We start from the raw sequence: 17335 nt of genomic DNA, 5'->3' as shown, positions 1-17335 counted from the left end.
TCCGACTAATTGTCATTCAACATGCCTTTCAACATCTCGCTATCCTCCATTGTGTTTTATCAACTGTTAACTGGCTGCCGGCCTGCCGCTCAATATCCATGATCACCAATCAAGCCACGTTATAGACCACAAAATACTGTACACTCAAAAAGGCCACATATGCCTTATTGCTTCCCATATTGGATATTTGTTTTGGATAAAATGTTGGTTTGATCTGTTGTTTATCAGTGAAACACAGTCAGATAGTATACAGAGTAAAAGCTGTATGCCTTTTTTCACCCAAAAAAGAACCAAAATCTTTAAAGCCTTGAAAAGGAAAGCTGTCCTTACATGCCCCACTTAGACAGCACTAGATAATGTTGAAGAGTTTTCAAGTACATTGTCATGGCCAAAATTGCTTCTAAAGCTGGCAATTCTGTAGACTTGTAACAATAACAACCAAACATTATTTCTCCCTAATCTTAGGTCCTCAAAACTTTAATTTCTTGTGGAATTTCTCTAGAAAAAGATGAGATTTTTTGGAAAATACAGGTATTCAATTTCTGGGTTTTTGTCGTAGAACAGTAATTTTAAGTTTTTGGTTGAAATGGAAGAGAGAGAATTGGGAAATGGAAGAAGAATTAAGTCAGTGAAAGCAGCCATTAACATGTATGGAGGAGGCAAGATCAATCAAGTTACTAATACAGGAAAGAAGTCTCAGAATGATGCATCAAATTCTGAGGTAAATAATAGTACTACTTACTAAAGATTGTAAAAATATTGTATCTTTTAGTTTGTTGCTAATGGTATGTTCTGAACATTGCAGAAAAGTACTTCGAAGGCTCAAGAACTTCACCTTGCAAAGAATACAATCAACCAAATCAAAGAAAACAGGATAATAGCCGAGTCAGAAAAATCCCAAGCTGAGTTCGAACTTATGAAGGCGAAAAAGTTAGTTAGGGAACTCAACTTGCATATAGAACAGTCAAAATCAAGGGCTAAATTGTTTAAGAAAGGAGAGAAGGTTGAGGAAAAACCGGTACAAGAGGATGATGATCGGTATGAAGCAGTGACGAGAGAAGTTGAAATTGTGAAGCGAGAACTCAGCAAGATTAAGCTCGAGATAGAACGCACGGTAGAAGAGAAATTCCGGGCAGAGAAAGAAGCAGATGCTGCTGGTTCAAGACTTGAGTCTTACACTTGCAGTGCTGACAGATTGAGGAGAGAGATTGAAGAAGCCAAAGAAGAGGAGGTACTGGTTGAGTTAGCTCAAATTCAGGCACGGAAAGAACTTGCAGAGATTGAAGCTCAGAGAAAAGAAGAAGAAGAAAGATATTTAATCTTGATTGAAAAAACTAAAAGAAAGATCAGTGTTTTGAGGGATGAGATTGAAGATATGAAAGATCTTGAAGAGAAATTAGAACTTACTAACTCAGATGCTGATGTATTGCAATGTGAGCTGAATATGATTAAGGAGATGGACAGTAAGTTTCGGAGGAGTGGGAGAATGAAGGAATCGACTTTGCAATCGATCACAAAAGATTTGGAGGCAGCCAGTAAAGAATTGGAGGCCATCAAAGCAAAAGGGTTTCAGATTATGAGTAGTATGGATGGAATCAGAAAGCAGATGATAAACATTTCGAAGGAGAAGGATAAAATTGTGAAAATGGAAGCAATAGCCGTTAAATCTGTAGATAAGCTGAGCTCGAAAATTCTAAGAGCAAAAGACAAGTTCGAAGTTGCCAGAGCATCCGAGGAGAAGGCAAAATCAATATTACCAACTTTCTCCCTGTCTTTAGAGAAATTAAACAAAGAAAAGGAGGTGGCGAAGAAAGAGGAAAAGAAACTGAAAGAGGAGAGAGACAACATCAGGGCTGAGATTCAGAGAATCGAGTCTGAAAGTGAGACAAATGAAGAGAGACTACAAACTGTACTCGAGGAGCTTGAAAAGGTTAAAACAGCAGAAGCAAAAGTACTTGAGATATTAGAAGCTTTGGCGAAAAATGCAGTAAAAGCACGGACTTCCAAGACAAAATCTACCATCACAATATCAAAATTTGAGTATGAATATTTAACAGGATGTGCAGCAGAAGCTCAAGATATTGCAGACAAGAAAGTGGTAGCAGCTCATGCATGGGCAGAAGCATTGATGGCGAATGAGAGAGAGACAAAGATAAAGACTACTCTAGTTGAGAAAGAGATTGAAGGCCTGAAGCTCAGGGAAGAGCAAAGGGTTAATAATACGGAAGACTCAGAAAACGAGGCAGGATTAGGAACAGAAAAGCTGCAGAAAACCAGACGCCAAAAGAACAAGAGCTTTCAGGAAAGAAGAAGATCAACCAGAGAACAGGATTATAGCATAACACCAGTAAGACAAGCAAAGTTCCGGAAATCTGTTGGGTCTCCAGCTATGAGACGAATGAGCACTTCATCTTCTTTAACTGTGAAGAGAAGGAGAAGAATAATGCTGAGATTTGCAAAATATTTTGCTAATAAACAGATTGAGAATGAGAAGTCAGTTCCCTTGAAGGAAGACAGTCCTAGAGAATCACATTCTTCAGAGTAACTATTTTTTGAGGGGTGAGATTTTGTAACAAGTACATAATGTAATTTAGATTAGTGGGATATGCTGGATATGCTTTAATTTTATTTTTTGCTGAAGGTACTTCCCAAATTTTGATTCTTATGAAGTTCACTAGTAAATTTCTGCAGCTTCCTGTGTCTTCAAGTATGTACCAGGAGCACAAGCAAATTCCTAGATAAACTATTGACAATGGAATGAGAAACCAAGGAATCAATTCTGATACTTCAATATATAAATCAAAAGATAACAGAAAATACTGATACACACTTTACCACAATGTTACATGGACAGGACCATAACGCTTACAGATATCCAACAAATGGATATCGAGCACCTTTTCTTTGTATAAGCTAACAAATAGCTGAAGATAGTATCTCTACTATATCAAAAACGTATAAGAATTAATAGCGAAAGACCATATACTGCAACACGAAAAAGTGAACCGTGGAGGAAAAACCACAGCAGAATAAACTACATTAATGAACTCCATGTATCTTACTCAAAACTGTTTCTTGAAGCAACACTAGTCTGTGGTTCAGAGTCCTCAACGCTTAGTATTCTCCACCTGTAATTGGGTGAAATTTTCTGGTAACATTGACGTTGCAGCATTTGTTGCCATTTGAAGTGTAGGACCAGAAGGTTGACTTTTGTATATCTGAGCATGCATAGGATCTTCATATTCATTGACGTAGTTCACGTTTTCATTAACATAGTTCATATTTTCGCAGAGAGCAACAGAAACAGGCTGAGGTGGTTGATTCACTGGAGGCAAATGTACAGGTTGGGTAGCCACAGCAGTTGGCATGTATACTTGAGCACCATATTCGGGAGCTGGAGTGGTAGGTTTGTTATACCCTTCATATCTCATTGGGGAAGCAACCAGAACAGAATTTGGAGGTACTTGGGGTTGATTCGTACCAACATTTTGTGCAGAAGCACAGGGTATGGACGCATCATACAGATTTTGTGTTTTCCCAACAGGCATCATGTAGATTGGGTAAGGGTTATGATACTGGACAGGTTGCTGTGGTTGGGCATAAGTCTGATACATTGGTGTATAAGATGCAAACGGAATAGAATTTGGGTAGTATTGAGCTATATAATTAGATTGAGAAGCCGGGTGGTGAATATAATGTGGTGGTGCTGCTGCCGCTGGTGATGGTGGTGGAGGTGCAGAGTGGAGTTGTGGTAGATCCATTGGTTTAGATACCACATAACCAGAAACCTGAACTGGTGCAGGGATGTCAGCCCGAGGAGAACGATCAGAAGCATTGCTTTCAGTCTCGAGGAGGTTGACAGAAACAGGTTTAGCGTCAAAATATCCCGACGCATCTTGATATACTATTGCTTGCTGGCTAAAGTTGGGGCTGGGGATGCTGCAGTCACTGTACATACAACAATCCACATACAACAATCCAGAAAAATTATCAGAATCAGTTATTGTGGAAGACCCACAGTCAAATACAGCAACACTAGAAGTTAGCATTCGAACATATGTGCCATCCACACATCATATAGAAGCTTAGCAAAAGACATAAATATGGTTCAATTACTACCAAACAAACAACCGGCATATTGTAGTTCCAGTAATTGCAGCTTTCGGAACTCATATTGCTTTTCGCTACACCTCCTTCCCCACTCGCCAACTGACATCCATTTATTACCATAAACCGAAGAGTTGTTCCTATGCTATCCATCATATAGAGCTAAATGCTGAAAAGCAAACACATACAACTTCCTTGCATGATACCTAAAGAAGAATCATATAACTTCACAATGTTCATTCACCCAATTCTGTACATCCTTGCAACCATCACCACCTGCCCCACTCAATATGTATTTTTGCCATTGGCATACATCAGTCGCTCCAAAAGTCCAAAATCGTCTTAGCTCCAAACAACCTACACCTCTACATAGATAATTCCCCAAACTACACAATATACATTACCCCAGTTGCACAGACGCAACTAACCACCACCTAAAAGATTTCTCTTTAGCACCCTTCTTTGCTCCAACTGAACTGAAACATAATGAAAGCAATTGACTTGCCAATTATCAAGAAAACAGTTTTTCAAGTTTTCTTCCTCATCTTGATTCTCATAGAGAGTTTGAATCCCTCTCTTTCCATAACTTCATAGACACATCTTAATGGGGGTAGGCCCAAATTTTTTTAAAAAATCATGAAGCTTGTAGTTTAGCAACCCAAAAGCCCAACATACAAATAATAATAAAAAGTTTGTGTTTGACAGTAATTGACACGGCATCAGTCTAACGCTTCCCAAAATCCCAACCCTTGCACGTTGGGAAGAACAAAACTCGAAAACCAAAAGTGAAAAGTCTGCAACTGGCAACTACAACTCTATTAAAGCAATTTTGACAGCTTTCTTGTGGCAGGAAAAGTAATTACTCTATCTCATTGAATTTGAATTTTGGTCATGTTGGTTGCTTGTTAATTTTGGTATTTATCTCATTGAATCTTGAATTTTGGAATTGTGCAACGTTTTTTAATTTTATAAATCTTGTTAATTGTTATCTTGAAATTGCTTACTTGTTGGTTGCTACACCTGCACTTATGACTAATAATTCATCAACCCCTTACAATTTTGTGTTTTGTCATCACTCGCCACTCATCACAGTATTTCAATTCTGAAATTTGATTTTTTGTTTTTGTTTTTTCAATTGAAAACTTATTCATGTTATCATGTGTGATGTGTGCTTTGTTTGCTTTCTAAATTATTGTAGATTCAAGCAATCTATCATATTGTTCTTGTACTATGTAATTATTAATTATACTATATAAAATATATGTATATATAACTAAGTGATTTACTAATATCAATTTGATTACTCAAACGAAAAATTGACAAAGGTAGGTGATTAGTGCAACGCTTATTCCCTTGTTAGGTATGTATTTTCTTAAACTCAATTTATAATACTTTTTAACTACACTTTATATTTGTTGAGTTGGGTTAAACTGATTGATCAATATCATGTGTATTAGGTCTTGAACCAACTTTGAAAGTAAGATGAGTTTTTGACGGATAGCTTAGTTATTTATATTGAAATGAAAATTTCCAAAAGTTTAAGCACCAAATCAATTATTGATGATTTTAAAATTTTGAAGACCATCGAGCCTTACTTTAGTTCTTTTTCCAACAGTGGAATCATGACACTTAACATTCGTATGTTCTTATAATTTTATTCTTTCATATATGTTAATATGTTGTTGTGGAAAAATCTAGCCCCTGTAGCAAATCTTTCAAAATCCGCCACTGCATACCTTCCCCTAATTCACTAACGCTGTCGACCGCAATATACATGGCACTATCCCAAATCATTACTAGAGCTCATCAATCTTCAAAAGCTAGCAGCTCAAAACAAACACAATGCCGTAATTTCAGGCAGACAAATTCCCCTAATCAAAGGCAATAAATTTAAATTAACACTATGTATGGTTCCTTTGATTAATTACCTAATAGATTGAATCAAAATGTTCAACTTCAAACACATAAATTCTAACAATTAACACCTCAATTTACTCAAAAAAAATCAATCAAATAACAAAAAAAAACACAAAAAGAAAATTAAAATTAAAATGAGTACCTTCCCAAGGAATCAAGAGAGGGCAAAAGAAGCTTCAAATCATCCCCACAACCACCTTTAATTGCAGGAGAATTCGAAGAATTCGTCGACCCAAAAGACGAACTACTCTCCAAAACAATCGAATCATGCGAAGAATCATCAGCAGGAGGATTCGAACCCGCAACCTTCAACGCATCAACAAACCAATCATCATCATTCTTCAACCCATGACTTACAATTCCTTCATCTTTCAACTCTTTCGACGACGACGATGAAGACAACGACGACGGAAACACAAAGAATCGAATACGAGCAGGTGTAGGAGAACACGAAGAAGAAATACGATCATATTCATCAATCATATTCGCAAGATCTTCATCAGACGATATAGAAATGAGAGAATCAAGGTCATGTTGTGGGAGCTGATACTTGAGGAGAAAATTAGGGTTTCTCTGGTGTTGGTGGTGGGGTCCGTTGAAGAGGGATTTGGTGATTTGGGTGAAAAGAGAGGAGAGAGAAAATGAGGAGTTTTTAGAAATGGCGACAATGCGGGTTTCTCCACCGGCGTAAAAGAGGGTTTTGTCGTGTGGGCGTGGGAGAATGTGGCCTCCGTAGCTTATCATAAGACGGAGTTTTTGGAGTTCTTTTCCGCTGCCGCTGCCGCCGCCGCCGCCCGTGAGAGTCGCCGGCGGCGGTGGTGGGAGGGAGGGATCCATGGGGTGGATCTGGTAAAGGGAGGAAAAATGAATGAGAAATGAAAAATGAATTGGAGGATGTTTTTCTTGGGATTTTATAGTAAATGTAAAGTTTCCTGCATATGCGTTGTATTGACTGAACATACTTGTCGATTCACTAATTTGATCATTATATGTTCAAAATTTATTAAAAGAGACCGTATAATTTTAATATAAAAGTAGATCTAGTCACTAAATAGCTTAAACTAGTCACTGAAAGAGATTAACTTAGTCACTACTGGTTAAATCTCTTTTTAATATTGGGTTTACTATTGCCTAATTTTAATTTTAAAAATAGGTGGTTTCTTACAAGAGAAACCCTTATATGTTTGATTATATATTATTAAAAATTATTAAAAAAATGTATATATAATACTTTGAGATTAACTATGCGTTGTATTTGACTCAGCATACTTGAGATTCAAAACTAGTCACTGAAAGAGATTAACTTAGTCACTACTGGTTAAATCTCTTTTTAATATTGGGTTTACTATTGCCTAATTTTAATTTAAAAAATAGGTGGTTTCTTACAAGAGAAACCCTTATATGTTTGATTACATATTATTAAAAATTATTAAAAAAATGTATATATAATACTTTGAGATTAACTATGCGTTGTATTTGACTCAGCATACTTGAGATTCACAACTTTTTTACCATTAATATGTTCGATTATATATTTTCAAAAAATAATATTTTGAAATATATATCGAGATTAGCCAACAATTATTAAGATAATGACATCGATACAATAATAATTAAATACGGTCAAAGTTGAATTTCAAGTAGTGGATAAAGTTAATATGATGCATCTTTTAATAAACGGATGAAATATCAATTAACTTGTAATAATATATCATTTTTATAAAAAAAATATATGATATTTCCATGATTGCTTATGATTATTCGCAAAATGTTTGTGATAATTAAATTAATGACTTATTATGAGTCGTTTTGAGCGAAATTTAAATAAAATTGGTGAATGCTTAAATGGTTTTAACTTTAAATTAATGTAGCTTAGTTGTAATGTGGGGGTAGTATTAGCACTTAGTTTCAAATAATATGTGATACTTTATAGATTATACTATATTAAGTCTATATTAGTTTAGATTATATAAATTTAGGAAATTCAAGTGAAGGTAATACTACCTAAATTGTAATAGACGAATGTACTATTATAAGTTAGGCCTTTAAATGCTAAGTTTGAGGAGATATTTATTACTCTTATATACAGGTGACATGATGGTGCAACCGTGCTAAGTTGTGATAGAATCACACATTTCTCACTCAAAATATCACAAGTTGATTGTCTTCATGGATTGTCAAATCTATCGCAAGCATGTCACCTTATCTCGTATCCATATGGGTTTGAATACCGTTTCCATGTCTAAGTTGGCTAACCTATCTAAAGCGCATTGGTGTATTAACACAATCGTTTTGGACGTAAGTGTTGATATCTAGAGGTTCTCGCGGGTTCAGTTTCATCACATCGATATTCAGAATCAAGCGGCGAATTTGAGGGCTTAAAAATTTTGTACTTGCCTCACTTATTTTTCCACTCTTATGAGTTATGATATTGATTTTTCTCTATTGATCTGTAAATTTAATGAATAAATTCAACAAATCATCAAGGGGCTTAGTTTATAAACTCTTATAAAGGCAGTTGCCATCTAAAACAAGAAATGAATATAGTTTACATTAATATTCTATAATTCAAAAACAGAATATTTTCTAAAAAAAAAAAATGCTAGATTTCCATCCCATATAAAATGGACAATATTTAAATTCAGCACTACCAAAATGGCAAAAGAAACAAAATATTCTGGAAACATTAAAGATGAACTACTTGGTTCTTCTGATAATTCTTTATCCTTAAACCCAAATACATCCGACTTAATTAACTTCCAATCTAAACCATAATCCAACCCTCGCCCATACCCGAACCCCCCCCCCCCCCAAACCCATTTAATAAACAAATTAGACGGGTTGAAAATTCCAAGCCAACTCGTTATTAGTTATTACTAACCCAACTCACTATTTTCGAATGAGTTTCGAGTTAAGTTGGGTTAGGTTTTGCCAGCTCTAATTCCAACGACTTTTTCCTTTTTTGTCTTTCAACCGCAATACTGGCAATAATGCATCCCCAATCGACTTCCAACTTGAACCATAACCTAACCCTTGTCCATACCCAAACCCAACCCCTACACCACATCCGAACCCGAACCCGGAAAAAGCACGTAGATCATTCCAAGGCCCGTCAGAAAACCCAGCTCCACCCGCTAACCCAAATCCGAACCCAACACCGCACCCGACACCAGCTCCAGCTCCTGTCTCATGAATAAACGACTCTCTTATGACGAGCCACAGGTTACTCCAGGTGAAGATAGTAGGCATGACGTCGTCTAACCATTGGTTAAGGTTGTTTTTCTTGGGTTGTTTGTAGTTCCAAAAAGAGTCAAGCTTATTTTGGAGGGTCATGCTCCCTTTTTTGGGATTCATGGTGATTGTGGGATATGGTGGCTAGATTTAGGATTTGGAATTAGAGTTTTGTGTTTTAGTTGTTGCCTGAATTTCTGATATAGAGTTCTTAGATCTACAAGACTACAATGCTTTAGTAGTAAGATTGATTATTATAATTCATACACCATTTTCTTAATATAATCATCTAGTAGTAAGATTATAATTATGATTTCTCCACCTTTTAATTAAATAATCCTACGTCTTTTCTTAGTGACTTTCATGTGCTTGGAGAAATTGGTACTATATGTAGGCTTTTTGGATTCTGTTCAGACTTCACGTTTTTTCTTGTTTAGTATTTGGATAATGCTGTGAAATTATCTACCGTTCTCTTCGGCATAAAATAGTTGGACTGAACTGAACTGAACTGAACTGAATTGAACTGAACTGAATAGTGATATGTGAGAGTAAAAGTATTGTCAAGAGCTGAACCGAACTGAATTGAATTGAACTGAACTGAATTGAACTGAACTGAAAATAAGCTGGGGAGAACAGGCCATCATTCATATATCGAGCTCTGGTAGATAATTAACGGATATCTGTTAGCTGATTGCCTGATTATATTAGCTGATAGCTGATTATCTTAGCTTATTTGACTTGTTATTTGTATAAATTTATTTGATAAGTAGCTGATATTTGATTGTTATATAATTGTGTAAAATGACCAATAAATTATAAAGATATGACATAATCTATTCTTGTAACTTTTATTATTTATTAATGTAAAATTTAACAACTTTAGAACATATATGTAATTGATCCATTCCAGACCTCTAATGTCAAAAGCTCCTTCCCCTAACTTATTCAAAAAGAGTTTTTTGGACTCAATAAGCTAATTGAAATTTCTTTTTATCTAATACTTAGCGCCTGTTCTCCCCAACTTATTTTCAGTTCAGTTCAGTTCAATTCAATTCAGTTCTCAGTTCAGTTCAGTTCAGCTCTTGACAATACTTTTACTCTCACATATCATTATTCATTTCATTTCAGTTCAATTCAGTTCAGTTCAGTTCAATTCAATTCGGTTCAGTTTAGATCAGTTCAGTTTAGTTCAGTTCAGTTCAGCTGTTTTATGCCGAAGAGAACAGGCCCTTATTTATAATCACTTTTATTTTTCCGAAGCATGCCAGTAGTGAGTTTGAGTAACCCTCGCATTTGCCAACCTTTTTAGAAACATTAGAATAAAATTTATGGTAAATTTCCTTATGGAAAATTATTTTGTCAAGTTTATGTTGATTGTGATGACTTCAAATTGTTTGGGAATTTTATTTTATAAAAAAAATTGTCAATTTTTTGTTAATATGCATTGATTGTGCTAACTTTGAGTTGTTTAGGAGTGTTATTTACAGTTTTTTTTCTTAAAATATAATTTATTTAATAGGGGTAAAAATGTGATTCCAGATGGAGACACTGTTGCTCCCCTCTTTTCTTGTAGTATAGAGATAGACAAATGTAGTATTATAAGTTAGATCTTTAAATGCTAAGTTTGAGGAGATATTTATTACTCATGTATATAGGTGACATGCTGGTGCAACCGTGCTAAGTTGTGATATAATCACACATCTCTAACTCAAAATATCACAAGTTGATTGTCTCCATGGATTTCCAAATCTATCTCAAACATGTCATCCTATCTCATATTCATATAGTTTTGGATACTGTTTCCATGTCTAAGTTGGCCAACCTTTCTAAAGTGCCTTGGTTTATTAACACAATCGTTTTGGACGTAGGTGTTGATGTCGAGTGGTTTTGGCAGGTTCAGTTTCATCACATCGATATTCAAGAAAACCAAGCGGCGAATTTAAGGGATCGAAAGGAACATTTTTATACTTGTCTCACTTATTTTTCCGCTCTTATGAGTTATGATATTGATTTTTCTCTGTTGATCTGTAAATTTAATGAAAAATTTAACAAATCATCGAGGAGCCTAGTTTCCAAGCTCTTTAAAGGTAGTTTTCATCTAAAACAAGAAATGAATATCGTTTATATTAATATTTTATAATTAAAAAGAATAGTGGATTTCCATTTCATATAAAATGGAGACAATATTTAAATTTAACACTACCAAAATGACAAAAGAAACTTACAAAATGTACTGGAAACATTCAAGATTAATTACTCGATTCTTCTTATAATTCTTTCTCCTTAAACGCAAATACATTAATTAACTTTCAATCTGAACCATAACCTAACCCTCGCCCATTCCCAAACCCAACCCTGAAAAAACGGGTTGAAAATTTCAAGCCAACTCGTTATCATTAACCCAACTCCATTTTCAAATGAGTTTCGCGTTAAATTGGGTTAGGTTTTGCCAATTCTAATTCCAACGATTTTTTATTTTTATTTTTTTTTCTCTCAACCGCAATACTGGCAATAATGCATCCCCAATTGACTTCCAACTTGAACCATAACCCAACCCTTGTCCATACCCAAACCCAACCCCTACACCACATCCGAACCCGAACCCGGAAAAAATGCGTAGATGATTCCAAGGCCCATGAGAAAACCCAGCTCCACCCGCTAACCCAAGTCCGAACCCAACACCGCACCCAACACCAGCTCCAACTCCAGCTCCAGCCCCCGTCTTATAAACTAACGACTCGCTTATGACGAACCACCGCTTAGTCCAGGTTAAGATACTAGACATGGCGTCTAACCATTGGTAACTGTTCTTGTTTTTCTTGGGTTGTTTATAGTTCCAGAAAGAGTCAACCTTGTTTCGGAGGGTCATGCTCCCTTTTTTGGGATTCATGGTCATTGTGAAATATGGTGGTTAGATTTAGGATTTGGAATTAGAGTTTTGTGTGTTAGTTGTTGTTTGAGTTTCTGCTATAGAGTTCTTAGATCTACAAGACTACAATGCTTTAGTACTAAAGATTGATAATTATAATTCCTACACCATTTTCTTAAAGTAATCATATAGTACTAGTAGTAAGATTATAATTATGAATTCTCCACCTTTTATTTAAAATAATCCTTCGTCTTTTCTTAGTGACATTCATGTGTTTGGAGAAATTGGTACTCTATTTAGGTTTTTTAGATCCTGTTGAGACTTTACGTTTTTTCTTGTTTAGTATTTGGATAATGTGAAGTTATCTATACATAATATCATTCATATTATTGGGTTATGTTAGGCAATTTACGAATATATGTTAGCTGATTGTATGAACTGATAGTTGATTGTCTTAATTGATTTGACTAGCTGTTTACTAAAGACATGGCATAACCTATTGTTATACCTTTTATTATTTATTAATGTAAATTTTAACAATTTAAGGACATACATGTAATTGATCTACTCATTTTCAGATCTCTAATGTCAAAAGCACATCCCCTCGACTTATTCAAAAAGAGTTTTTTGAGTTCAATAAGCTAATTGAAACTTCTTTTTATCTAACACTTAAATTAGATGATTGGCTAGTCAAATGCTATAATATGAGATCAAGCTTCTAATTTTTCCCCGAAGCAATATTTGCAATTAATTTTATTGTTCCAAAGAATGTCACTTGTGAGTTTGAGTAACCCTCACGGTCGCCAACCCTTTTAATACACATTAGAATAAAAAATTAATATGTATGTAATAAATTGAGGGGAGAAATAACATAAAAATAATGCTTGAATGCATTTCTAACCAATGAAAATTCAATAATAAGAGGGTTAACAACCGTTAAGGTCACTCAATCACTCCCTAGTGTATTATTATTAATTCAATTTTACTTTCTTTCTCTCTCCTACTTTAACCCTTTTTATTTGTTTATTTATATTAACCCATTTCTCTCTCCTACTTTACCCATCCCACACTCCACACAAATGGATCCTCCTTCGTATCTGTAGGAACGGTAACAAGGAAGATCTTTAGGAAACGGAGGGAGTACTTATTAATGTAAAAATTAATCTTTTTTTGTTTAGATGTTGGTTAGAGCAACTTGTTTAGAACAGAAGTGGTAATTAAATGAGTCAGCTTGCAAGCTAATTGAGACAGATTTGGTCAAAATTCGACTCCAAATGTTGGAAAGTTGAGTTGAGCTAGTAATCTAGAATTCGACTCGAGAACTCGATCAAATAAACGCACTAGGTTACGTGAAAAAGTAATTGTACCACTTATTTAAGAATGGAGTAACCGAGTAAGTATAAGGGACTGTTCTCCCCAGCTTATTTTCAGTTCAGTTCAGTTTAGCTCAGTTCAGTTTAGCTCTATTCTTTTATAATCATTTTGTTAAATATTATTATTATGTTGGTATAATTTATTTTACTAATTACTCTTATTATTATTATTATTATTATTATTTATTTTTATATCATTACCATTAAGTATTATTATTATTATTATTATTATTATTGCTGTTGTTTCTATATATTATTTTGTTTATTATAGCTTACTCATTATTATTACTATTATTATTATGAGGAACATGGTTTAGGTCAAAGCACAAATAAACCCACGTTTTTTAGCTCATAAACCAATCAAATCGTGTCAAGAGGGTTTATGATGTAATTTTCGCGGTCCCACCTAATCATTATTTTTATTACTAAATATTATTATATTATTAAATCTAATTATCAAAATAGTAATATTAATTTACTTTTTAGATATTATTGTTATTATATATCATCATCAAGTATTAATATATTATAGAAATAATATAAAATAATTATTATTAATTATCCTTATTATTAATTTATGATAATTAATATTATTTATTTATAACAATCATTTAAAAATATCCAGAATACTATTATTATTATTACTTATCATTATAATAATTATTTAATATTCATATTATTATTGTTTAAATAGTATTTATATATTTATTACATTCAATTTAATTTAATTTAATTTAATTTAATTCAATTCAATTCAATTCAATTCAGTTCAGTTCTGTTCTGTTCAGTATAACTGCTTTATGCCGAAGAGAATTGACCCTAAAAGATTATCCTCTATAGTCTATAGAGGCCAAGCTGACCACTCACTATTTTGTAATAATGATTTTTTCCGGATAGACTATACAATAAAATAAATACTTAATGAGACTCTTAATCATATCATTCTAGCTTACAGAACCATACTTAGTTCAAAAACAATCCTTTAAACACTTGTTTTAACGAAAAATCATTGTTAATATGCAGTTTCAAGTATAGTAAAAAAGCTCAAAACCTCAAGACTATTTTTGAAAATCAAATTCTTTTTCAACTATCAATGATAAAAAAAGCCAAAGTTAAGGCTACCAATAAGATATCTTTTTTTGAATGGGCTGTACAATAAAATACTAAAATCAGACTCTTAAATCATAGAAATAAAAGACCCAAGTACTAACCAAAAAACCAGCCCAGCAAACTAACAAAGTGGTCCATAAATATAAAATCGCAATTCCCAAACAAAATCAGAATCGCAAAAAACCCTAAAAACAAAATCCATCATCTACTATTTCCCCCCTTTCTCACCCTCAAAACCCTAAAAACTCCAAAAATGAAGTATAACCCAAGAGTAACAAGTTCCCGGAGAAAGTGCCGGAAATCACACTTCACAGCACCGTCAAACATCCGCCGTACAATCATGAGTTCCCCACTTTCCATTGACTTAAAGAAGTAAGTACAATGTCCGTTCTATCCCTGTACGGAAAGACGACGAAGTTCAGGTGGTTCGTGGAACTTTCAAGGGACGCGAGGGTAAAATTGTCCAATGCTACCGTAAGAAATGGGTCATCCATATTGAACGGGTTACCCGGGAGAAAGTCAACGGGTCGACAGTCAACGTTGGAATTCATCCTTCGAATGTTGTTGTAACTAAGTTAAAACTTGACAAAGATAGGAAGGGTTTACTTGAGCGTAAGGCTGAGGGTCGTGGTAATCAGAAGGGTAAAGGAAAATTTACTGTTGATGATGTTGCTGCTTCTAATTTATCTCAGGTTGATCAATTTTTTTTTTTTTTGTTTACTTCTGCAAAAGTTGGAGTTTTTCTTGAATTTTGGATTATGTTTTGTGATTGAATGTTTGGGAAATGTGAAACTTTGGTTTACTTCATTTCGTATAGTTAATGTTTGATCTACATGGGGTTGCTTCATAAGTTAATTTTGAGGTTTACAAGCGAGCGTCATTTCATCTCGGACTGGTAAAAATGTGGCATTTTTCGTAAATAAATGTTATTAATTGTAGAGTTTTTTTTGCAGGGATATATCAGGGTAAATATAGCATTTTGTGGGTACTCACTATTTTTTTTAAGGAATATACTAATCTAAATTCAAGTTTTTTGAAAGGTATCAAAAACACTGTCTAGCGAGAAAGTTAAATTTTCGACCTTTGAATTGTTTAATTACTCTTTTTTACCGTGCCTGATATTCAATTGCTTCATGTGTGGGTTTGGGGGGGGGGGGGGGGTTTGCTGCCCGTAATATAGGGGTGAATGGATTGGGGTTTTTTTTTTAAAAAGTTTTGCTTGTGATGCCACTGCCACTAAGAGTGCAATCCAACTCATTACCACTATCTGCTTCTTAATTGCAGGGGGTTGATTCAGGGTCTCCATGATGTCAAGCTAGAGTTCTGTGAGAGGAAGTATAACCATTTGGCAGATCAAGATATGTAGAACTTCGGATATGGCTTGTAATGTAGCTAGGGTTTTTCCCACCCCTAGTTATTGTAGTTAGTTGAGGATTGTAATGAACTTTTTTAAGATATGAAAAAAGAATTAGTAAGATATATATCATAAAATGGCCTATTATCCTGATATATCCTCACAAAAAACTCTAAATCGTATGAGTTAAGATAGGAGATGACAATCCTGTTAGACACATTTAAAATATAATATTGATATGTATGTAACAAATGAGAGGAGAAATGATATAAAAATATATTTTAATGTATTCCTGACTAATGAAAATTTAATAATAAAAGGGTTGATAATCTTTAAGATCACTCAATCATTTTTCATAGTTCTTCTTCTTTGATCTGTTCCCATATTTCATAGAGAGGACTTTTATGGGTTTAACGGGAAAGGGTCAGCAAGTGAAGTGTTCAAGGGAAGAATGAAGGCTGAAGATTATGTGAATTTCAGAAGATTAGGATCAACAAAGCTAACTATAGGACTTAAAAAGTTGAAGTGTACTTTGTTTCATTGACTGGTGGAACACGAATTTTTAGAGGTCGAGTTTATATGTAATTCATTGAGAAATGATAATTAGTGGTTTTACATTTAAATGTTCAACTTCTAACAGATATCTGAAATGATCGGAAAGACCACGACATATGCTAAGTTGTTGATCCTCCATCTAAATGAACAAACAAGAATAGTAGTGAAGTAAAATTTCACCTAAAATTAGTGTGAATATCAACCATGTTACTGGCTATGTGTCAGCGGAATTACAGGATATTCGGGAAGGGCTCTCCATCGCTCATAAGTCATAACTCATTGACCAAAAGGTTACCCAAACCAATGTTTATGCTAACATGTTAAATGAATGCAGGGAATTAGTCAAGCACTTTGAGGAGATCAAGATCATGCACTGCAACCAGAAGCCTCGACAACGTTGCAGATTCAATGGCTAAGTATTGTATTAGACATGAAGACGTAGAAATTTGTAATATTGTAGCTAGAGTTTTCCCCAACCCCCCTAGTTATTGTTTAGAGTATTATCTTGCGGATTGTATTAATGGCCTCGAAATGGCACATCAGCCTGAACTATTTGTAACTGGCCTTTAAGTTTTATACACACATTTTACTTTAGTAGTATTGTTTCTAACTTTGGAGTGGTTTGCAATTTTTGATAATACACTCTTCGGTTTGTTGAGACTCATGTAACGCATTTGGGTGTACACCATTTTATTCAAACTTCATTCATACATGTATTCTGTTTTCTATACCATAATATAAGATTTCAAGCTATATAAGTACAAATTTAATCATTAAACTCTTAAATGATTGTTATTAAAATTATTAAGAAGTTGGTAT

General features: G+C 34.2%; 3 protein-coding genes across 3 annotated transcripts; 2 read left to right on the top strand and 1 right to left on the bottom strand.

The window, feature by feature from the left end:
• The first annotated feature begins 310 nt into the window (after positions 1–310).
• LOC104906430 (protein PLASTID MOVEMENT IMPAIRED 2) lies at positions 311–2690 on the top strand. Its single transcript, XM_010695178.4, has 2 exons — positions 311–721; positions 806–2690. The coding sequence occupies exons 1-2, from the start codon at positions 587–589 to the stop codon at positions 2543–2545; spliced, it is 1875 nt and encodes a 624-aa protein (XP_010693480.2). The 5' UTR covers positions 311–586; the 3' UTR covers positions 2546–2690.
• Positions 2691–2758: 68 nt separating this feature from the next.
• LOC104906439 (uncharacterized) lies at positions 2759–6916 on the bottom strand. Its single transcript, XM_010695190.4, has 2 exons — positions 6167–6916; positions 2759–3948 (listed from the first exon to the last, which is right to left on the bottom strand). Exons 1-2 carry the CDS (start codon positions 6859–6861, stop codon positions 3108–3110), a joined length of 1536 nt encoding a protein of 511 aa, XP_010693492.2. The 5' UTR covers positions 6862–6916; the 3' UTR covers positions 2759–3107.
• A 7833-nt stretch (positions 6917–14749) lies between these two features.
• On the top strand, positions 14750–16088 carry LOC104906448 (60S ribosomal protein L26-1). The gene is given in 3 exon segments (XM_010695201.4): positions 14750–14974; positions 14976–15299; positions 15892–16088. Coding segments are annotated over 3 exon segments (462 nt in total). The 5' UTR covers positions 14750–14860; the 3' UTR covers positions 15916–16088.
• The last annotated feature ends 1247 nt before the right edge of the window (positions 16089–17335 follow it).

The sequence above is a fragment of the Beta vulgaris genome, chromosome 2 (genome assembly GCF_026745355.1).
Source record: "Beta vulgaris subsp. vulgaris cultivar EL10 chromosome 2, EL10.2, whole genome shotgun sequence".
Lineage (NCBI taxonomy): Eukaryota > Viridiplantae > Streptophyta > Magnoliopsida > Caryophyllales > Amaranthaceae > Beta > Beta vulgaris.
This window is presented reverse-complemented; position numbering and strand designations above follow the sequence as displayed.